Source organism: Alosa alosa, chromosome 3 (genome assembly GCF_017589495.1).
Source record: "Alosa alosa isolate M-15738 ecotype Scorff River chromosome 3, AALO_Geno_1.1, whole genome shotgun sequence".
Lineage (NCBI taxonomy): Eukaryota > Metazoa > Chordata > Actinopteri > Clupeiformes > Clupeidae > Alosa > Alosa alosa.
Window position 1 is genome coordinate 33952725 of NC_063191.1, and position 24666 is coordinate 33977390.

A 24666-nucleotide genomic window follows, 5' to 3' on the forward strand; every position below is an offset into this window, starting at 1 on the left:
TAAATCATGAACTTTATTCTGCCTGAGAGTGGTAAGCTGTGTTAACACGGCGGAGCCCTCAGAATAGGTGATGAATTCCATTATCTTGCCGTGTGTATCCTGGAATTCATAAATAAGAGTCAACACAATATAGCCAGAGTAACTGCCCAACATCAACAGCCCAGTTGTCCATTTGTCCACAGTTGCGGCACAAAATAACTGCTGGACTCAATTGTCAGTTAATGTCAGTAGTCCACTGTCGATCAAGTTGAATATTCTCAAGCACTGATTTAGAATAGCCAGTTGGGACAAAGGTTAGTGTGCACCCTTATCTAGTTTGCAGAGTGACCAAAAACCTAGTCCAGTATGACTCAGTTCAACAGCCAAAGACCATGGATGTGATTCAAGCTATTTCTCTGTAATCATTCCTTTTAAAAATGGGCCTGACTAATACCCAGGGCTAGTTATTCTGTAACTTATTTGTTTATCTTTCTCAATCAAAATGATGTGCCTTGGGCAGTATTTGCAGATACCTTCACGCAGGGTGTAATCATAGAAGGAAGTAGTTCTCAGGTTTCCTTGTGGTTGAAATGATTATGCTGCAGTTTGTTTCTATTTTTTTTGGAGGTCACGCAATTGCACGCTCCCTGAGAGAGCCTAAAACCAGCAGAGCCCAGCCTTGACATTTATTGAAACATGCCAGGGCTCATACTGAAAGAAGGACAGCAGGCTCTCTTTCTCTGCATCGACTGCAAGTCTGGCGGAACACCAGTGTAATTTAGACCATTATCCAAATGCAGGTGCGTGGGGAGTGACCCCAGGTGAAACAGAAGAGAAAAAGAAAAGAATAAATACGCACTACTAGTCAAAGTGCGTGCGCTGGGAAAACATGCTAGCACTTTATAGATTGACTGAACATATTTATGGGTTTTGGTGATATGATGGAGGATTGTTTTTTAATAAGGCTGGATTTGAAGCATCTTGGAGCAGTGCTTATGAGTTAGGATTGCTTTTTTTTGTCTCAATAGCTACTTCACTTGTGTCCTCAAAATAAAGGTGAAAGAAAAGAAGAAAAAAACTTTATGAAACAACTGAATGTGCCATGGAAGGCACTTCACCCCTAGTGCTACTCCATTTGTCATAACCTGAGGGGTATCAGGTGGGAAAAGCGATAGGATTGGAGTTAGTGGTACGTTTCGGTCATCATTTCTGTGCCAAAGAGAGTTAAAAGGTTAGATCTCTTGTACACAGATAAGTGTTTTTCCTAATCCCACTGAAAACATCCAATGTTCCTGGAAAAAGCCTGTAAGGTATCTTGTTGCAAGGAGGATAGGAAATGTGACCCCTGCTTCCTTTTACTTTTTGATATAAGACACGTTAAAAAGTTTGTCGGATCTGACTGATTCAGGGTTAAATCTGCTTGTCTGACTGATTCAGGGTTAAATCTGCTTGGCATTAGATTCAAGACTGCTGGAAAGCTCCAGTGGCCCCTGGATTCCTCTCCAATGGGAACAAAAGACAGCCCATGTCATTGTTGTCATTATATTGCGCAGGAGTTTGTTTTGGGAGGCGATGGGGTGGACCTACATGTTGACATACTCTGAGGGTCCTTGCGGCCCCCGAGACAGACGCATAAATAGCCTTTTCTGTCATGTAATTTCCCTCTGGGTGGCTGAATCCCACGCTGCTTATCTTCCCAGGCAGAGGAATTTAAATAAAAATATCAAGGGCCGCAGCTCAGACAACATTTAATCTCAAGCAAAAGCAAACCCTGTTAAGACGACCTGAGTTTGCTTCGTAGAATTAGAACGTGGTCCACGGTCACATATGTCGGAAGAGGCCATATCCACATGGAAACCAGCGGAACAAAATGTCAGGCTGGTATTCTCATTAGGGCTCGAGAGGCTGGGAGAACTGAGATAGCAAAGCATGCCTGCCTCCTGACCCGAACGTTGTCGCGCCACATGGCAAGGCGCGGAGCGGCGCAGTGGGAATGGTGTGGTGCGATACAGGCTCGATGTGTACAATGATGCTGAAGGTTAAATGAGCGCCTTGCCCATGGGTAGCTGTCACTCAACGGCAAGGCTGTGTGCCAGAGTACACTCTCTCCCACAGACACAGATCAAGCCCCTCACAGTGTGTGCTGAAGCTTCCATATTGACTCAGCATGAATGGTTTGCTTTGCCTACAACACACCTAACTGATGAGACAGATTTTCTGTTTCCATAGCCATTTTCTTTTCATGTGAACTAGAGCATATCAAAATGTTTTGATTGAATACACATATGTTCATCGATCAAAACGCTTTTAAAGCGTGTGTGTATATATAAACATGTTTCAGCAGAGTGATGAATTTCACAAGCCTTGATGGACAACAACACAAGGGAAAGTAGTGAGGGTTCACTGAAGTCACTCTAGTGTTGTTTTTTTCCCTATAGTGCAACTCATTTCAGACCTGAATTATATCAGGGGAGCATTTTAGAGAGCATAAACACACACATACACACACACACACACACACACAAACTGAAACCATGTATCTGACTTTCACCCTAGGTGCAGATGATAGGCGACCTGGCCTGCATATATTCCACCACACCTGCGCCTTGAAGAAGGACGAGGGGCCCTGCAAGGGCATGATTGAGAGATACTACTTCAACATCGACAACGGCTCCTGTGAGAGCTTTGACTATGGTGGATGTCAGGGCAATGACAACAATTTTAGGACCTTTGAAGACTGTGAAAATATGTGCATAGTGAATGGTAAGAATGTTTTCTTTTCTTTTCGTAGACATGCTTCTGTGAAATATTCTATATATATATACATACGCGGAGTTAGTGGGGGGGTGGAAACGGGTAATTGCATTGTTTAAAAAATTAGTTTAAATTGTTTAAAAAATTGTTTGTTTAAAAAATTAGTGAAATAGGCCTACTGTACGTCTGGCATGACCAGATATTTAAAAAATAATTTAAATAACACAAAACAACGATTTAAGAAACAGGCTATGCGGTTGATGATGGGAGCAGCCAGGTTTTCTTCTCTTGCGATCCTTCACATCGAAAGCGACATTACAGCCAACCTGACGAGGCATGCAGGACGCAAAAAACAGAAATTACTGTTGCACTAGTATGGACATCTTGCCGTGCCAACGTTGCAATAAAGGTTGCCTAAATACCATGTATATAAATGTCCTGTCAGCTTACTAATTGATTTTGCGTTGTGTGTAGATTTGGACCTTTTATTCCACTTTGTTTAAACAGCAAAGTGACGAAGCCTTGTTCACCTGTTTGGAACTGGCTGGTGAATGTGACGCGCGTAGGACTGGCTAGATGACCCTTTTTGTACATCTAGGCCTACTGATCGCTGTGGATTACTTTTTTCTGTGTCATTGGATTACAGCAAAATATGAATATTTTTTTTCTTAACATGTCTTAACGTAATGGCGTGATTGTGCTTCGTTTCTGCGTTTGGAGAGGCATCAGACTGTGAACACTTCCTTTGATTCTTGGAGTTCTCGCTATGATTTAGGTCTGCCCTGCACTCAATAGCCTACAGTTTGGAGTTTACTTACTTTGCCTTTGTAGATCGAATTTGAGTTTTCAATGACTCGTTCTCCTTAAGCTAAGCATACATGAACCGATGCATCTTATTATTTAAAACTCCACTCTGGAGTCAGGTGGCTCGCATGCCAGCAGTACTCTTGAGGCGGGGTTTACCAATGTTCCACAAGCACAGCTAAGCCAGAGAGGGTTAAAGCGGAGCGAGAGGCGCAAGCGTTCGTCAATTTCCGCGCTCGATTATTGCAAGGGGGAGGGGGGAAAATCCCCCTTTATGCAGACCAGAGTAAACCCTCGCTGCACTAATGTCAATGGAGACTTGTGGAATTTTACCAATAAATTGGTCATTATGTCTTTCTGGATTTGTTGAGTTTTTTTTGGAAAATTTTGTCATAATCTGTAAGTGATTGGGATCATTTCAAGCCTAAAAGTGTAATTTTTTAGTGTTCGGATTTGTAATAAAATAACTTAATATCAGACCATGCTGCTGCCAGTTACTGTCCGGTTGTTAGCATGCTAGCTAGCCTCTTAACTAAGGTAACATTTTAAACGGAGAAGTGTAATTTCTTTGAAATGACAACTAGCTGAATAACATTACTGACATTAGTTAAAGTGGATAGTTTATACTCAAGTGAATTTGCAACAGTATATTAAGTTTAAGCGAAGTCCTTACACTACTAGTCACTTGTTAGCGCATAGCTGTATTGCCATAGCTACTCCCATCCACATGTATAGCATTTTAAGCTAGCGTTAGCTAGCTAGCTAGCTCGGTTCACATGACTAATTCAATTATTCATATCATGTCCTAAAGAATGATTCATTGGTATCATACATGATTATAGACAATAATACTGTGAACACAATTATGTTTATCTGTTCTTATTGCTTATTAAGAGAGAAAGTTTATTTAGTGACGTAAGGTGACACTCCCACTTATGCAGACTGGAACTGTCCCGTTTTGCTCCCATAGTAACGAATTACATTGCTCTATCTTGCTAGTAATCAAGGATCTTTGGCTAAGCTAGCTGCAATCATTTACACTAGGCTATAGACCCTTTCAAGAGAGTTCCATTATCAGCATCATAGTTGGCCCCACAAGACTTCCTTTTTAACATTCCATATGTTATCTTAATGCAGAGGAAGTAGATTGGGGCCCAAATAGAACGTTCAAGCATTGTTTTTGTTTACCTTGTTGAAAGGGTCTATATAGTTTGTTTTTAATAGCAAACAGAAATGTTAAGATGGCAACAGGACATTACATTCTTTAATTGACAAAATATGATTGTACAAAATATTCAATCAATGTGGCGCAAATGAGGCTAGAGGCGGTGGATTAATTTATCAAAAGTGTGCAGCAACCAGACTCTATGGGCTAAGCCCCGAATGTTTTCAACTGCTAGGCGACACCCCTGTCTATTGCGTTTCAAGACAACCGTGCTGCATTGGATTTCATAAGGACGAATTGTTAAATTGCTACAATGTAATTATATATATCTTTATTTAGCATGTTTGTTTTCTCCATATGTGCTCATGCTGTGTTCCCCAGGTGGTAGGCCAGGTCTCAGCTGCTACAATTATTTATTCATTTTTTGTCTGCCCCCCCTGGCTCGAATGTCAAACTCCACCTATGTGTATATATATATATATATATATATATATATATATATATATATATATACAGTAAGTAGAGTATACTTGCTATAAGTATACTTGTACATTTGTAGAACATGTGTATGCATGTATGCAATAATTGTCTAAGCACTGTTGAGCATGACAACCTTTTCACAATCATTTGAAACTGAATTCTCTCAAACCAAACAACCTACCCTAACAATAAACTTCCAGATAAAAAGGGTGTTTCCTAAGTTCAAATAATAAAGAAACAAAGTGCTCTGATTCATAAGCCATGAACTTGTGGTTGCAAAGTGTGGATCCAAAGTTCAAAAGAAAAAAAATGACAAAACAAATGCTCTCACTCATGAGCAATGCACTGGCAGATAAAAAAGAGTGAAACCAAAGTTCAAATAAATAAAAAAAGGCTTGGATTCATGACTCAAGCCACAAAATCACACCATTTTATCACACAACCTTTCAGCTTCAGGTCCAGAGCAACTGTAATTAGTAAGTGCTTCACTTGGATGAGGGTTTGACATGTACAGGTTGGACATAATTGCAGGTGTTTTTGGCTGTCAAGCACAGTGAAAAGCACAGAGACTCATTTGTTAACTGACTCCACAGATCTGAGACAGGTTATTAACCTGGACAGCACGTGGGCTAGAAATGCTGTACTTTATTTGTGACCCATGAACTGAATCTCACATGCGGAGGGCAGTTTTGGGACAAAATTGAATTTTGTCTCCATGTTACTGTAACTCACCAATGAGCACAAAGCTTTCATAAGCCTCTTCATTTAAAAAAAAGTACTTTTCCCAGGGCATTTTTGTGTGTTTTCTGACCAATCCCCTTCCCCTCCCTACTGTAGTGAGGCAAAAGCCTGGTTCCGAGGTAGTGTGTTGCGGCCTGTTAGTGTTGTGAGTCATATCTCATTACCCCATCCGGTGTGGGTCACTATGATCCGACCGGATCCTCTCTGAGAGGACCCGTCATGGTAATCACTGAGAAACAGATGTCATGTGATTGAGAGGGCAGCCTGCCCACTGACTCTCCTCTGCCTAATGCTTTAGCACAGTTTGATGAAAAAAAAATAATGTACAGACGTGCAGAGACAGGAGACATACAGAAATGCACAGTTACTCAGGCACACACTGATAATCACACTCATACACACACACATAATCTCTAATCTCACACACACACACACTCCATGCAGCTTTTGCCCCAACAATGTACCTCTTTGTGAGATGACAGAAATACTTGGCAAGGTCAAAGGAAGTGTCCCTGTAGAGAGGCAGCACTCAGACTGCATTGTTGGGAGGGAGGGATCTTTCCCTGGCCTCCTCCTACATACAACTGGGGTCATTTCATTCCTAATCTCTCTCTCTGGCAATTTTTTTTTGCATCAGCAGTGAAAGAACTGAGAGTATTTAGCCTGCTTCAATTGATCCAAACCTTCATTTACATGTCCTGAGTAGAGTCCGATATGCCTATGTGAAAAAGGTCAAATGGGATGGACCTCCGTCCAAGTGGACAACACTGTAGGACTCCTACAATTGCCTCCTACTCCTTACAGGCTCAAAAATGTACTTGAGTAAAAGTAGAAGTACCATTTTTAAAAAGGAATATGGAAAGTTGCCGTTCCACAAAAAATATACAATTGTACAAACAATTCTAGGAGTTTTTTGTAGTTTAAGAGATTTTATTAATTCAGAGGTTGAGTGGATTTTGCTTTTGGACAGGGTAGGTTTAAGTTGCCTGGATGAGTTGTTTGGTCTGTTTTGTAGATAGCTACCAGTGCAGTCTGACGTTATTTGTCTCCCCCTGGTGTGTCTCCCTTACCTAACATGGTGTGTGTGTGTGTGTGTGTGTGTGTGTGTGTGTGCGTGTGTGCGTGTGTATGTCTTCTCACCTGAAGGCTCTCCTTGGAGACTGACCCAGTTCTTTTCCTCATATTCTCAAAATCCATTTTGCTGAAATATTGAACTCCTTATAGCCAGCCTGAAAATGGCCCTGTCCTTGAGAGACAGAAGGAAATATGCACAGGACCGTCATAGTGATGTATTGGGCCGGGTCACCAAGAAACCACTATCAAAATACAATCCCCTCACTCACCTGACAGTAGAAAAGGTCCTTAGCTGTAAAGAAGACACTTTTCTGAATTATTCATTGAGAGAAAAAAATCTCTTCATGAAAATCAACACTGACCACTCAGAGCAAGGGTAGTGTTATTTATGGTCTCTTTTTTTGGTTGAAGAGCTGTATTTGTGAATTTGAGTGTGTTTGCATGATCTTTGACCAGCAGTTAAACAGAATGTTTAATAAGGAAAACTTACTGATATAAAAAAACTGAGATCAAAGCCTGCCTTCTTTGCTTTCATTGCGGCCATTACAGAAAGAATTTATTTGGTGGCCAAACGTGTATGTTCCTTTAAATGTAAATGAAGTGGCTTAGTATGCAAGTATGCAAGATCTCGAAGCACTTGAGTTCACTTCAAGTTCACTATGTTACATTTCACAGCACTGAGAGTGCTGCCAGACACAGTCAAGCACACTTATGAGACACTAGTGACTCCCATGATTAGTCCGTGGAGGGGACGTCCCTCAAATTGCGCCTCCTATAAATCTCATGTCAGTAGTGCACCAGCACTGGATTATGCCCCATTTCAGATGGGATTAGAAGTGTCACCTAAAATGATTGATAGCCACTTAACTGGAATATTTTAATTAGCAACGGCCATAAATAAATTCTGCATCATGGAGTAAAAAGGTGGCAGGATATTAAGTGATTTTTATCTATGAAGCTCTGGATCTGAGCCAGTCACTTTATCAGCGGGATATGTCCTATAGATTGGGCGGAAAAATCAATCACTTCAACCTGAGGGTGGCGCATAGCCAAGGTAATTGTTCTGGGGCCGTCAGTGTCGCCCCTTATTCCAGACCTTTGCAATAAACACAAATGAGTATTCGAGAAGTTAAGGGGGTTTGTATGCACAATGTCATACTCTGATGCAGTTCATATTCAGTCTGATCTCTTCTATAGTGATGTAAATATCACTTGTCAGCTCATTAATAAAATCAGGTGGCAAGAATTTAAAGAAGCACTATGCAACAATTTTAGCAAAAATTACCTTAATTATGCAGGTTGAGAGTCTGGGTCGTTTGGTGGGTGCTTCGTCTCCCCCTATCGCTTATCTGCGACTTTCTGGACCCGGTCCGGGTAAATCCGGATGTGACTTAGTATCACGCCTCGAAAATGTAGTCAGATTGTAGTTTCAAAGAAGACTGCAAAACAGACGCCGACTTGGTTTTGTTGCTGTTGAAATTGTAAGTAGCCTACCCTTGTTGAACTTTGTCTTTGTAATGTGGTTTGATAGTCTCTTGAACAATGTGTTTGCTCGACCGTTTTATTGTGAGCCCTGCATATGTGTTTAGCTTGGTTTCTTGATGGCTAGCTCACTAGCTAGTGGGGTTTAGCATCAGTGGCGCAAAAAGTGGGTATGCCATGGAGGTATTATGGGGTATGCGCTATATGCGGCGCACAGGGGCGCAGCTCCATGGGGGCGCCAAAGCGATGGTAAAAAAATAATAATAATATATTTGGTATTTTCTATATGTAGCTACTGCTGTCCGTTTCTAAATCATTTCAACATTTTCTCAATGTTCTATAACATTTTAGAGGACTAACAGGCTAGAGTAGGCGCCCTATCTCATAAGATTCCATCATAGAATTTTGACATAGAAGAGGGAGTGGCCGCGCCGTGAGCGCTAGACGAGCAGATAGGCCTACGAGTAGTGAGTTGCCGTCTAAAAAGATGGATACAGCAAAAAAAGCTGTTGACGACTAAAAATAGAAAAAGAAAGAGGGAAAAGGAGATGGCATGTCAAGGAATGCAACAGCAGTTAAATAAATGGACGGTGAAAGGCAGCAGTATGATTTAAAGTGATGACGTCTGTACTTGGAGGCTTGCAAATATGAATGTTAACAGACTAACTAGCGTTTGTTAAGCATAATGCCGATTGAAACATAGCCTATTCCATTCAGATAGCTAGGTGGCTACCATGCTCATACTGCACTTTTAATGGCCAACTGCAAACAGAAATGTCATGCTAGCAGCAACTCATTACATGTTTACATATCCTGTTTATGTCTTCTCAACAATGAAGGCTCCTTGTAATAACTTAATATTGTGTTGTCAATGTGGTGTAAACAAACAAGGCTAGAGTGCCTATCAGCCTTGGCAAAAGGACGTTATGAGAACCGTTTAGACTCTCTTAAAGTGGCAATGCACCATTTATCAATACTTATCAATAACATCAAGTTAAACATCAAATTGGCAGCATTTCTTTAAAAACATATTCAATAGACACTAATGCACAGTAATAGTGTAAATTATTGGCCTTTTGTTTTGCTTTAGTTGTTTGTGTTTGTTTGGGGGGGCCAATATTGTTGTTGCATACCCTTCAAAAATGGGTAGCTGCGCTGTTTAGAATAGCAGTCACTTGCTACCGAAGCTGCAGGGGGAGCTGTGTAGTGAAAAATGCAAGCCCAAATCCGGCAAAAACCCAGAAACAGCGAAGGAATAACCAGACCTGCATAGTGCTTCTTTAAATGGGCACACAACTACATCATCAGCTACTTCATCTACATCAATAAAATCAGGTGGCAAGAATTTAAATTAGCACACAACTACATCATGAGCTGATTGTTACTTTGCTTTGATGGTCATTATGCTTATAATGATATTAGATTCTCTATCATTCTCTAATAATGATATTAGATTCTCTATCATTCTCTAATAATGACATTACAATGTTTCCCACAGAATTGAATTCCATGTGTGGTGGTTGGTTTGCAGAATTAACTTGAATACAACCGTTTTTAACAACAACACAGCACAGCGTGGTTATGATGCTAACCAGATTTAAGCACAATTTAGTACAACCTGGAAATTCATTGTGTAGTGGTCAATGTTGATATTGTGGTGGGCCGCCACAAATAAGTTAATGTATGGGAAACACTGCATTAGATTCTCTATCAGTCTCTAATAAGCAGCCTAGTACAGGTGTGCTTTAACCCTACTCATACAGTAGTTGGGTTTATCCTGGAGTTTGTGCCGCTATTTAGATTCTATATCAGTGTTCCTCACCATGCTTAAACTTAAACATGAACATAATAGTGTGTTTAACTTGTGTTTGATCTTCACTAGTTGCTTATTCAATGTCTTTAAATGCCATAGTCATAACCTCAAATCCCAGGGAGACACAGACTGTCTTGAATAGTAAACTCAAACCAATGTTATTTGACCCCATTGCACTTCAGTTCACTCGAGGGTAACCATGTTTCATGTTCTCTTGTAGAGGAGAAGAACCCCTGCCACCTCACAGACGAGCCGGGGCCTTGCCGAGGCCTGGTCCCCCGCTACTTCTACGAGCGGCAAAGCCAGAAGTGCAAGCGCTTCTTCTATGGGGGCTGCTTCGGGAATGCCAACAACTTCAAGACCATGAAAGAGTGCGAGGCGAAATGTCAGCGTATGTACGTCACGGCATTGTGCCTGCTCAGCCAGCAGAAACACGGTCTCATCATTCACATTCTGCGCCACATAGCTGCTCTCTGGCCCCCGGTTGCCCTCCGAGCACACTATTGAAATCTGTGTAAATACTGCGGGAAAGGATTTCTGAGCAGGTCTATTTCTGAAAGGCCTTTTTCCTCTAAAGTGGGCATTTTAGCTGGCGAGTGTGAGCCTGTGTGCAAGGGACAATGCTAGTGGGGGGACCGTGTAACTTTAACAGATTTAAGTGCATATATTTAACATCCTTTTTTTTTTAAATAAATGGATGTTAACTGCTGGCTAAATAGGCTACATGTACACTCCCATATCACCACTGTTGGCAGAGGTATATTGGACAGCTGATGTTTTTCAGGAACATCATTTGTGTGTAAAGTGGTAATTTGTTATACTGGATACTGGTCTTGAGTTGAGTGAAAACATCTAGCCCTTTTAATAAGATTCTGTAGAAGTGTTTTACAAATATGACAGGAGGTTACACACAAATTAAGTTTCTTATGTAACAAATAATGCAGCACAAAGGCTTTGACCTCCATCAGATCAATTTTGCTGTCACAGACATTGAACTAGGTCGACATGGCAGACATGATTAGTAAACACATTTACAGTTTTAAAAGAAGCAGTACTTAAAGCGATGGTTCGGAGTAATTTCACTCTAGTAGCAGGTAGTAGCATCCATCAGGCAAGTCTTATTTAAATAAACTCCAATGCCTCGTTTTATGAGTAAAGAACATAGTTGTACTACTGTAGAAGTTTCGTACCATTCAGGGCATTATTAGTGGGGTAATTTACGAGATAAAAGTTGGTTCCATTACGCCTGTAGAAAGTCATTCGTTTCTGACAGCGCTACTCGACCAGGGTTTGACCAAGGGAAAACAGGTTCTGGGAGGGTGTTTGGCTCGGGGTCATGGTGCAAAGAACCAGGAGTGAAATTACTCCGAACCATCGCTTTAAGGCACACAGTGGTACTTTTTTCCCTTTCCATTGGTGATAACATGCCATAACATTGCAAATCTTTACAATTCAATTCAGTTTCATAGCGCCGTTAAGTTTGAATAGGAATCAAAACACTTTGCAGAGCCCAATTTGAGCTTGATCCCCTAAAGCAGGGGTGGGCAAACTTTTTGGCTCAAGGGACACATTTTATAGCCTATAATTTAGTATGAAAAGTATTTGTTTTAAAATACTGCTAATTTGTTTTAAAAATACTGCTAATTTTATGCTGTTTAACAAATGTATAAATTGTGCACTGTCGCTTTAAGGCAGTCGCTTTAATTCACGTTTATTTCTCAATGATCTTCTGCCTGCTCCTCTATGGCTAGTGCTGTACCTATGGCTGGGCCCTCTCACAGTTTTTAAATGGTCAGTAGTGGGAACTACTGTTGCCTTCATGATTTCCTTTTAAAACTTTCTTATAAGAAGGAGATATCAACTAGAAAAGCATTTCCTGAAGGAAATACAGTGCATGAAAATGCAAAAAAATATGATGTAAAATATCATACAGAGTAAAAACAATTAATGCAGATATAGTTGCAATAGTGTTGCTAGGGTACATATGTTGGTTGTTATGCCAAATTAAGTGGTTGCTATGCTGGTTGCTTAGGTAATCATGTTGGTTGCTATGGTGGTTGCTAGGTTGAAGTTGAGGTGGTTGCTAGGCAGTTGCTAGGGTATTTGACATGGTTGCTAGGCTGTTGCTAGGGTACTTCAGGTGGTTCCTAGGCTGTTGCTAGGGTAGCAATGGTGGTTGTTATGCTGGTTGCTAGGTTAAACTCATTGGTTGCTATATTGGTTGCTAGGGTTGTAACTGTGGAAGTGGTTGCTAGGCTGTTGCTAGGGTATTTGACATGGTTGCTAGGGTACATGAGGTGGTTGCTAGGTTGTTGCTAGGTTAGTTGTGGTGGTTACTATGCTGGTTGCTAGGTTAAACTTCTTGGTTGCTATGTTGGTTGCTAGGTTGTAACTGTGGCAGTTAAATAGGTGGATAGTTTAAATGGTTAAATTATTTGCTAGGTAGATGAGTTTTAATATAGTTGGAATGACTGAACTAGGTAGACGAGGTTTAATATAGTTGGAATGACTGAACAGTTAAATAGGTGAATGGTTTAAAAGGTTAAATTATTTGCTAGGTAGATGATGTTTAATATAGTTGGAATGACTGAACTAGGTAGACAAGGTTTAATATAGTTGGAATGACTGAACAGTTAAATAGGTGGATGGTTTAAAAGGTTAAATTATTTGCTAGGTAGATGATGTTTAATATAGTTGGAAAGACTGAACTAGGTAGATGAGGTTTAATATAGTTGGAATGACTGAACAGTTAAATAAGTGGATAGTTTAAAAGGTTTAATTATTTGCTAGGTAGATGAGGTTTAATATAGTTGGAATGACTGGACAGTTAAATAGGTGGATAGTTTAAATGGTTAAATTATTTACTAGGTAGATGAGGTTTAATGTAGTTGGAATGACTGAACTAGGTAGATGAGGTTTAATATAGTTGGAATGACTGAACAGTTAAATAGGTGGATAGTTTAAAAGGTTAAATTATTTGCTAGGCAGATGAGGTTTAATATAGTTGGATTGACTGAACTAGGTAGGTTTAATATAGTAGGAATGACTGAACAGTTAAATAGGTGGATAGTTTAAATGGTTAAATTATGTTGTGGACAGAGGAAACAGTTGAACAAGATGTGTAGTCGCATTAAGAGAATGAGACTGTATGCTTAAAGCCTGAGAAACTGACAGTTGATGCAGGTGGCCGGAACACCTGGCCTAGGATTCTAATTGCTTAAGTGCTCTATTATGATGTTTTGAATAGTTTTTAATTAATAGTTTAAAAAGTATAAAACTTACAAAGATGAAAAATACAAAGCCCCCATGTCCTAAGTAAGACCTACGTAACATAGTTTGAATGAAGTTTCTACGATAAACGGTTGAAGCTGCATTAAATGCGTTAGCGGAAGAATAAGAACTAGAAAAGCATTTCCTGAAGGAAATACAGTGCATGAAAATGCAAAAATATGATGTAAAATATCATACAGAGTAAAAACAAACTATATTGGTTGCTAGGTAGATGAGGTTTGATATAGTTGGAATGACTGAACAGTTAAATAAGTGGATAGTTTAAATGGTTAAATTATTTAGGTAGATAGTTGACGATTACTGAAACTTGGAATGGCTCTAATGTTTGCTAGCAGTTATGCTAACTATGTTAACAAAGATAATAATGTTAACCAAGTTACTATGCTAACTAGCATGCTAACAATGTTAAAATGTTAAGTATGCTAACCATGTGACTTAGCTAACTTAGCTAATTATTTTTAGTAGTTATGCTAACTATGCTAACCATGTTACTTAGCTAACTTAGTTAATCATTTTTAGCAGTTATGCTAACTAACAATGTTAACATGCTAACTATGCTAACCATGTTACTTAGCTGACTTAGCTAATCAGTTTAAGCAGTTTTGCTAAAAATGCTAACTAACATGCTAACTATGCTAACCATGTTACTTAGCTAACTTAGCTAATCATTTTTAGCAGTTTTGCTAAAAATGCTAACTAGCATGCTAACATGCTAGCATGCTAACTATCTTACCATGTGACTTAGCTAACTTAGCTAATCATTTTAAGCAGTTTTGCTAAAAAATGCTAACTAGCATCTTAACTATCTTAACCATGTTACTTAAGGCTTAGCTAACTAGCTATAGTGGGTAGGAGTAACAGTTACAATGGCTGAACAGTTAAAAAGTTCAGTAGTTTAAAGGGTTAAATTGTTTAACAGTGAAATATTGTAGTGAGGACTTTTATTTTGAAACAGTTTTTGGCAGAGGAAGCAGTTGAACAGGATGTGTAGTCTTAATAGGGCCAGTTTGTATGCTTAAAGCCTGAGACTGGCAGTTGGTCCAGGTGGCCTGAACACCTGCCATAGGATTCTAATTGCTGTGATGTCATAAAGGGCAATGTTAAGTCAATGGGGAAATTTGGATAGTTTTTAATTAATAGTTTAAAAAGTATAAAAGTTACAAAGATGAAAAATACAAAGCCCACATGTCCTAATTTAGACCTACGCGTCAATGTTTGAATGAAGTTTCTACGTTAAACGGTTGAAGCTGCATTAGCTGCGTTAGAAGAAGAATAATAACTAGAAAAGCATTTCCTGAAGGAAATACAGTGCATGAAAGTGACTTAGCTAACTTAGCTAATTATTTTTAGCAGTTATGCTAACTAGCATGCTAACATGCTAATTATGTTAACTATGCTAACCATGTTACTTAGCTGACTTAGCTAATCATTTTAAGCAGTTTTGCTAAAAATGCTAACTAGCATGCTAACATACTAGCAGTTTTGCTAAAAATGTTAACTAGCATGCTAACATGCTAGTATGCTAACTATGTTAACCATGTTACTTAGCTAACTTAGCTAACTAGCTACAGTGGGTAGGAGTCATAGTTGATGACAAGTAACAGTTACAATGGCTGAACAGTTAAAAAGTTCAGTAGTTTAAAGGGTTAAATTGTTTAACAGTGAAATATTGTAGAGAGGACTTTTATTTTGAAACAGTTTTTGGCAGAGGAAGCAGTTGAACAGGATGTGTAGTCTTAATAGGGCCAGTTTGTAAAGCCTGAGACTGGCAGTTGGTCCAGGTGGCCTGAACATCTGCCATAGGATTCTAATTGCTGTGATGTCATAATCATAATGTTAAGTCAATGGGAAAATTTTGATTAGTTTTAATTAATAGTTTAAAAAGTATAAAAGTTACAAAGATGAAAAATACAAAGCCTACATGTCCTAATTAAGACCTACGCGTCAATGTTTGAATGAAGTTTCTACGTTAAACGGTTGAAGCTGCATTAGCTGCGTTAGAAGAAGAAGAATAATAACTAGAAAACGCAATTCCAGGGAATTACTAGTGCATGAAAATGCAAAACATATGGTGTGAAATATATTGTTAAAACAGATGATGTGCTAATTGGCAACCAACATGATGAGGTTTAATATAGTTGAAATGACTGAACTAGGTAGATGAGGTTTAATATAGTTGGAATGACTGAACAGATAGGTGGATAGTTTAAAAGGTTAAATTATTTGCTAGGTAGACGAGGTTTAATATAGTTGGAATGACTGGACAGTTAAATAGGTGGATAGTTTAAATGGTTAAATTATTTGCTAGGTAGATGAGATTTAATATAGTTGGAATGACTGAACTACGTAGATGAGGTTTAATATAGTTGGAATGACTGAACAGTTAAATAGGTGGATAGTGTAAAGGTTAAATTATTTGCTAGGTAGATGAGGTTTAATATAGTTAGAATGACTGAACTAGGTAGATAAGGTTTAATATAGTTGGAATGACTGAACAGTTAAATAGGTGGATAGTTTAAAAGGTTAAATTATTTGCTAGGTAGATGAGGTTTAATAGTTGGAATGACTGAACTAGGTAGATGAGGTTTAATATAGCCTGGCCACCTGGCCTAGGATTCCTAATTGCTCCAGCAGTCTTAATAGAGCCATATTGTATGCTTAAAGCCTGAGACACAAGTATATAGTTTAAAAAATGTAGATAGTGTTATGGATGTTGATAGACAGAAAGTTGAATGGATGTTGTATAGGCAGATTGTTTAATGGATGTTGATGGATAGTTTAATTGGTGGATGAGTGAATGGTTTGAAGAGGATGAATGGATAGAAAGTTGGATGAAATGTGCCTTATATCCTTGTAGAATGGAGAGACACAGAGAGAGTTGGCCCTAGTTCAACAGAAAGCAGTTGATACAGGTGCAATCAGTTGAACTGATTCTTTGATGGGGCCTAGATGAGCAGCTGGAAGTTGATACAGGTGCAAATCAAGTTAATTAGTCCATTGTGATGTCATCAGCCTAATGTTAAGTCTATGGGGATTTTTTAAAGTTAATAATTAATAGTTTAAAAAGTATAAAAGTTACAAAGATGAAAAATACAAAGCCCCATGTCCTAAGTAAGACCTACATAGTTTGAATAGTTTGAATGAAGTTTCTTTGTTAAAGCGGTTGAAGCTGCATTAACTTAATAAAACTTGTTAGAAGATTTTTTCAATAATAAGAATAATACTAGAAAAGCATTTCCTGAAGGAAATACAGTGCATGAAAATGCAAAAATATGATGTAAAATATCATACAGAGTAAAACAAACTATATTGGTTGCTAGGTAGATGAGGGTTTAATATAGTTGGAATGACTGAACAGTTAAATAAGTGGATAGTTTAAATGGTTAAATTATTTAGGTAGATAGTTGGCGATAACTGACACTTGGAATGGCTCTAATGTTTGCTAGCGGTTATGCTAACTATGTTAACAAAGATAATAATGTTAACCAAGTATGCTAAACAATCTAACAATGTTAAAATCTTAAGTAATGCTAACCATGTGACTTAGCTAACTTAGCTAATCATTTTTTAGCAGTTTTGTTAAAAATCTTACTAACATTATCTTAACATCTAGCATCTTTGGCATCTTAACCATGTGACTTAGCTAACTTAGCTAATCATTATAAGTAGTTTTCTTTAAAATGCTTTAAAGCGTGCTTGGCATCTTGGCATGCTAACTTTACTTAACCATGTGGCTTAGCTAACTTAGCTAATCATTATAAAAAATTTTGCTAAAAATCTTAACCCCAGCATCTTAACTATCTTAACCATGTTACTTAGCTAATCATTTTTTGGGTTTTGCTAAAATCTTAATTGTCTTAACATCTTAACATCTTAACTATCTTAACCATGTGACTTAGCTAACTTAACTAATCATTTTTAGCTGTTTTTTGCTAAAAATCTTGTAACGTAACGTCATCTTTTTATCTTAACTATCTTAACCATGTTACTTAGCTAACTTAGCTAACTAGCTACAGTGGGTAGGAGTCATAGTTGATGACAAGTAACAGTTACAATGGCTGAACAGTTAAAAAAAGTTCAGTAGTTTAAAAGCGTTAAATTGTTTAACAGTGAAATATTGTAGTGAGGACTTTTATTTTGAAACAGTTTTTTGGCAGAGGAAGCAGTTGAACAGGATGTGTAGTCTTAATAGGGCCAGTTTGTATGCTTAAAGCCTGAGACTGGCAGTTGGTCCAGGTGGCCCGAACACCTGCCATAGGATTCTAATTGCTTAACGGCTCTATTGTGATGTCATCAGCCCATGTTAAGTCTATGGGGAAATTTTGACTAGTTTTAATTAATAGTTTAAAAAAGTATAAAAGTTACAAAGTTGAAAAATACAAAGCCCACATGTCCTAAGTAAGACCTACGTAACATAGTTTGAATGAAGTTTCTACGTTACGGTTTAAGCTGCATTAACTTTCGTTAGAAGAAGAAGAAGAAGAAGAAGAAGAAGAAGAAGAAAAAAGCCTTGGAATAACAGTACAGTGCATTTTTCATGCACTGTAACTAAAAAAGCATTTCCTGAAGGAAATACAGTGCATGAAAATGCAAAAAAATATGATGTCAAATATCATACAGAGTAAAAAAAACTATATTGGTTGCTAGGTAGATGAGGTTTAATATAGTTGGAATGACTCAACAGTTAAATAGGTGGATAGTTTATATAGGTAAATAATTTACTTGGTAGATAAGGTTTAATATAGTTGGAATGATTGAACCGGTTAAATAAGTGGATAGTTTAAATGGTTAAATTATTTAGGTAGATAGTTGACTAACTGACACTTGGAATGGCTCTAATGTTTGCTAGTAGTTATGCTAACAAAGATAATAATGTTAACCAAGTTACTATGCTAACTAGCATGCTAACAATGTTAAAATCTTAAAGTATGCTAACCATGTGACTTAGCTAACTTAGCTAATTATTTTTTAGCAGTTATCTTAAAGCGTTAACATCTTAATTATGCTAAACTATCTTAACCATATTACTTTGCTGACTTAGCTAATCATTTTAAGCAGTTTTGCTAAAAAATGCTAACTAGCATGCTAACATGTTAGCATGCTAACTATCTTAACCATGTGACTTAGCTAATCATTTTAAAGCAGTTTCTTAAAAATGCTAACTAGCATCTTTAAGCATCTTAACTATCTTAACCATGTGACTTAGTAACTTAGCTAATCATTTTTTGCAGTTTTCCTAAAAATTCTAACTAGGCATGCTAACTATCTTTAACCATGTTACTTAGCTAATAATTTTTAGCAGTTTTGTTAAAATGCTAAACTAGCATGCTAACATGCTGCATGCTAACTATCTAACCATGTGACTTAGCTAACTTAGCTAATCATTTTAAGCAGTTTTTCTAAAATGCTAATTAACATGCTAACATGCTAAGATCGCCGCTATCTTAACCATGTGACTTAGCTAAACTTAGCTAACTAGCTACAGTGGGTAGGAGTCATAGTTGATGACAAGTAACAGTTACAATGGCTGAACAGTTAAAAAAGTTCAGTAGTTTAAAGGGTTAAATTGTTTAACAGTGAAATATTGTAGTGAGGACTTTTATTTTGAAACAGTTTTGGCAGAGGAAGCAGTTGAACAGGATGTGTAGTCTTAATAGGGCCAGTTTGTATGCTTAAAGCCTGAGACTGGCAGTTGGTCCAGGTGGCCCGAACACCTGCCATAGGATTCTAATTGCTTAACGGCTCTATTGTGATGTCATCAGCCCATGTTAAGTCTATGGGGAAATTTTGACTAGTTTTTAATTAATAGTTTAAAAGTATAAAAGTTACAAAGTTGAAAAATACAAAGCCCACATGTCCTAAGTAAGACCTCACGTAACATAGTTTGAATGAAGTTTCTAATGTTAAACGGTTTAAGCTGCATTAACTAGCGTTAGAAGAAGAAGACTAAGAAGAAGAAGAAAAAGCCTTGGAATAACAGTACAGTGCATTTTCATGCACTGTAATAAAATGCCTTGGAATAACAGTACAGTGCATTTTCATGCACTGTAATAACTAGAAAAGCATTTCCTGAAGGAAAAACAGTGCATGAAAATGCAAAAATAAGATGTAAAATATTATACAGAGTAAAAACAAACTATATTGGTTGCTAGGTAGATGAGGTTTAATATAGTTGGAATGACTGAACAGTTAAATAGGTGGATAATTCATATAGTTAAATGATTTACTTGGTAGATAAGGTTTAATATAGTTGGAATGATTGAACGGTTAAATAGGTGGATAATTTAAATGGTTAAATTATTTAGGTAGATAATTGACGATAACTGACAGTTGGAATGGCTCTAATGTTTGCTAGCAGTTATGTTAACTATGTAACAAAGATAATAATGTTAACCAAGTTACTTAACTTAGCTAATGTTTTAATTTTTAGTAATTATGCTAACTAGCAATGTTAGCAATGCTAACATGCTAACTATGTTAACCATGTGACTTAGCTAACCTAGCTAATCATTTTTAGTAGGTATGCTAACTAGCATGCTAACATGTTAAAGTATCTTAACCATGTGACTTAGCTAACTTAGCTAATAATTTTTAACAGTTTTTTGCTAAAAATGCTAACTAGTATCTTAACCAGCCAAGCATACTTAACCATCTTATTTCAAATTATTAGCCTTAGCTAATCATTTTTTAAAGTTTTGCTAAAATGCTAAGCTAAGCGTGTTAACATGCTTAGCATCTTAACTATCTTAACCATGTTACTTAGCTAACTTAGCTAATCATTTTTTTAGCAGTTTTTAAAAAATGCTAACTAGCATGCTAACATGTTAGCATGCTAACTATCTTAACCATCTAACTAACAGCTACAGTGGGTAGGAGTCATAGTTGATGACAAGTAACAGTTACAATGGCTGAACAGTTAAAAAGTTCAGTAGTTTAAAGGGTTAAATTGTTTAACAGTGAAATATTGTAGTGAGGACTTTTATTTTGAAACAGTTTTTTTGGCAGAGGAAGCAGTTGAACAGGATGTGTAGTCTTAATAGGGCCAGTTTGTATGCTTAAAGCCTGAGACTGGCAGTTGATCCAGGTGGCCCGAACACCTGCCATAGGATTCTAATTGCTTAACGGCCCGTATTGTGATGTCATAATCATAATGTTAAGTCAATGGGAAATTTTGATTAGTTTTAATTAATAGTTTAAAAAAGTATAAAAGTTACAAAGCTGAAAAATACATAGCACCCATGTCCTAAGTAAGACCTCGTAACATAGTTTGAATGAAGTTTCTCACGTTAAAACGTTGAAGCTGCATTAAGTGCGTTAGAAGAATAAGAATAAGCATAAGAATAAGAAGCCTAGGAAGAACAGTACAGTGCATTTTCATGCACTGTAATAATAATAAAATGCCTTGGAATAACAGTACAGTGCATTTTCATGCACTGTAATAAGAAGCCTAGGAAGAACAGTACAGAATGCACTCTAATTATCAACAATCACAAGCCAGCTGGAACCTGCGGCTCTCTCTCCCTCTCGTGAGTGCAGACGCGTTCCCAATTAAATGGATTGCATAATGTTCACGTTAGATCTGCTGCAAAGGAGATAACTAAGAGTTAACTTAGTTTAACATAATGTTATCTCTATTTAACATGATGTTTTGACATTGACATTGTAAACGTTATCTAAGGAGAGTGAAAAGCAGTTTGCAGTAAAACTAACCAACGTCGTCTCTATCGCAGGAAAAAAATAACGAGCAGCCTGATAACTAAATGAAATGCTCGGCTGGCCGGATGAAAGCGCTTGGCGGGCCGGATTGGGCCCGTGGGCCGCAGTTTGCCCACCCCTGCCCTAAAGCAAGCACTAAGCACTTCAGTTAATACACATCAGGATTAGCATATTAGCATACATGCAACATAAATGATACATGATAAGCTACAAACACAAATAGGAAATGGTTTATAATTGGGAAAATAGACTCCCGCTAGTCAAAGCATTATACAATATTTTGTTATGGAAATAGTCTTACTCTTTGGCCAGCATGTTAACGCATCCATACTGTGCACTTTGCAGAGGACACACCATTGTCTTTGATGTCCTTATTATGTAGCTATTTTCCCTCATTCTTCACCCAGTAGAAGTAGGCTACTCACCATCCATGAAAGATCATAATAATCTTTAGCACAGATGTAGCCAACAGTATTACAGCCTCCACCAGTGTGAGCGATACATAGCCTATCTCATATCCCTCTGAAATTCAGCCTACGTAGCTTGAGGGAATATAGGTACTTTTTAGCAGATACCCCAATGACAGGCAGTCTTGGCCCAGCATGAGAGAAGAGGGGTGGGAAAAAAATCATATTTGTAAATTTGCCTCCCCAGTATATCACATTGCATCAGAATGGCAGCAGCCAGCATAATAGCCCCGAGCTGTCTTCAAGTGATGCCAAGCTGCTGTCACCCTCCGCTTCCTGAACCACTCAGACTATGGGCTGTTAGCACGGTGGCTAATCGTCTCCAGGGTGTTACCGCTCTAATGGTCCTCACCTCAGTAAACATGCCCTGAAACGAATGGCCTTTCTTTCCTCGTTCTCTCTGCAGAAAGAGTCATTCAGACTGTCACAGATGGTCCAAAGCCCACCAAACGCAGCCAGGAGATTCCCATACCAGCCGGTAAGATGATGTGTCTTGTATTACTGTGCTTTACACCCTTGGAACGGAAAATGCATTCTCATATATTTCCAATATAATGTTACTACTTTAATTTGTTTCTGGCATGGGTGAAGTTCATTTCATTTCAAGTTGGCAATAAACTCTCTTTTAGATGTTGTCACACAGCCTCCTCTGGAAGAGGTGCACACAAAGGCACCCAAGTTGAAAGCTGTGGGTAAGTCTCAATCGGCATTGTACCTGTTCAAGCCTGTCTTAGACAATTATTGTGCCTATTTTTTAACTGACACTCACTGACAGTGTATTTGTCTGTTCATTGAGTTCACTGAATGATACTAAGCAGGGCATATCCCTGCATGTAGGCAAAAGCTGCCCACCATGGGCTTGGCAGTTTTGAGAGCTCTTGGTGATAAAGGAAATGGGAGGCGAAGTTGACGAATGATCCAGAGGCACATATTGGAATCTCAGTCATTCATTGCTCTGCACAAATTCAGTGTGAGCAGCATAAAAACACTGATGCCTATTGTAGGTTTTCTCAAGTCTTTGTGGTACAGAGATCTTGTTTCACAGTAATTGTTCAGTCTGAAACACTAATTATAATGTGTTACAGTAGAAGGGTTGGTTACACTTTACTTGACAGTATCGACATAAGAGTGACATGAACAAGTCATAAATGATTATGACATAACGCTTCTGTCATTAAGTGTCATTCGATTAGGGTTAGGATTAGGGTAAGGTTTAGTGTTAGGGTTAGAGTTAGGGTTAGAGGTTAGGATTAGGTTTTGGGTTAGGGTTCATGTGTTATGACAGTGTCATGTGTTCATGACAGTGTCATGTCACTCTTATGGCAATACTGTCAAGTAAAGGGTTACTGAAGGGTTTACTGTATTTGCATAACCTAATACTTAAATCCAACTGTTATATTAAAAACAACATATCAGAGCGCTATAACTTTTTTTATTACTTTAAGTGTTATAATGGACATTGTTGTTCACTGTAATAAGTGTTTCTATAACATGTAGCCATGTTTGTTAATGTAAGCATTGTGCATTGAGTCTCTGATGGAGGTGTTGCAGTCAGAGCTCTGATTTCTAACACTTTTAATAATCTTTTCACATGTTGTTGCAGAAGCTCATATGGCTAATGTTCATAACGAGTCGCACAAGCTGGAACCTGTAGGTAAGTCTCTCTCTGTCTCTCAGCATTAACCCTGTTGAGACAAGGCCTTGGGTTTCATATTCTTAGCCAGCCTTACAATGAGAGTCACAGTGTGACTTTCCCAAACAGTGATTTCTCAGAATGTGTTTCATTCAGTGCTCACTGAGTTATGAGAGATACACTGAGTTACCCTGAGTCCCTACATAAAATGCCCCAGCTCATTCCATACTGGGGTGTCGCCTGGTTTCATTGAGTTATGCTTTAAACAGAGCAAGCACCTGCACACAAGGAAGTGTGGGTCTACTGTGATCTACTGTGAGCTTGCCAGTTTTGAGAGCCAAAGGAAATGGGTTGTGAAGGTGACAAATGATACAGAGGCACGTATTAGAATCTCGACAAATCATTGCTCAACAGGATTTCAGGGTAGAAGGGAAAGAACAGCAGAGGGTTGCGCTTGTGCTAATGTATGTTTTGTGCTAGCCAGTGTGCTAACACATAGGCTTTGTGGCAATGTATCCTTGGCTGCGTTTCCTGAAGCCTTCTTAACTCTACGTCATTGTTAAGTTATATTTTAAGCTGTGTCTTGACGTTTTGAGGTGTTTCTATAAACGTTACTGAAGTATACATTCTGTAGGAGAAACTTTTGTTAGGTTGATCTGGACCACTCTCCAAATGTCTAAATGGCTGAATATGTGCATTGAATAGAAATGGAAATCTATGAGTAACTGTACCTTGCAGACATTACATATTGAAATCGTATTTCTTGTTGATGTCTTTTTAATAATGATCCCTGTGTTGTAGCCATCATACTCATCTCATGCATGCTCAAAACTACATGAATAGCAAAAACTTATTAAGGTATATAGGAAGATGGGTTCAACCAGAAAATCATTTTCATTACCCATAACATCAAGTACATTGTGAAATAATAATAACAGTAATCTCTGTACTTCTATAATACACCTAACCCTTAAAGTCATAGAATTACCACCGCAAGTACTGGTGTGCTGTTACTCTTTGTTAGGTAATGTACTACAAGGCATCCTTGTACCTGATCCTGTACTTAAGAGTAGAATTACACTGTAACAAGTGCACAAGTCAGCTGAAGTACTTGCATTTTCCCTAATGAAAGCGGAATGCCTTTGACAGTGCTGCTGAGTAGTAGGTCTGTGTGCCGACTCTAATCACCTGTAATCTTTATCAGATGTGGCCCCAGCGGCCCCGGTGGAAGACATGCACGTCCTGCAGATCCAGGAGGCAGCAGGTA

The 24666-nt window shown here is 38.2% G+C and overlaps 1 protein-coding gene and 1 long non-coding RNA gene across 3 annotated transcripts in view; one reads left to right on the forward strand and one right to left on the reverse strand.

The window, feature by feature from the left end:
- The window catches only part of tfpia (tissue factor pathway inhibitor a), a 35456-nt gene that overhangs the window by 6344 nt on the left and 4446 nt on the right, over positions 1-24666 (forward strand). The window contains exons 2-7 of one of the 2 annotated variants that reach the window (XM_048238902.1): positions 2536-2742; positions 10513-10683; positions 22173-22244; positions 22396-22458; positions 23370-23420; positions 24604-24663. In XM_048238902.1, the coding sequence (XP_048094859.1) occupies positions 2536-2742; positions 10513-10683; positions 22173-22244; positions 22396-22458; positions 23370-23420; positions 24604-24663 (624 nt within the window). The remainder of the gene's footprint in view (positions 1-2535; positions 2743-10512; positions 10684-22172; positions 22245-22395; positions 22459-23369; positions 23421-24603; positions 24664-24666) is intronic. The other variant, XM_048238903.1, reaches the window with a different exon arrangement.
- On the reverse strand, positions 1-24666 carry LOC125291908. Its single transcript, XR_007193080.1, has 3 exons — positions 24588-24666; positions 7064-7169; positions 1-99 (listed from the first exon to the last, which is right to left on the reverse strand). It is a non-coding gene; the product is annotated as an uncharacterized LOC125291908 (long non-coding RNA).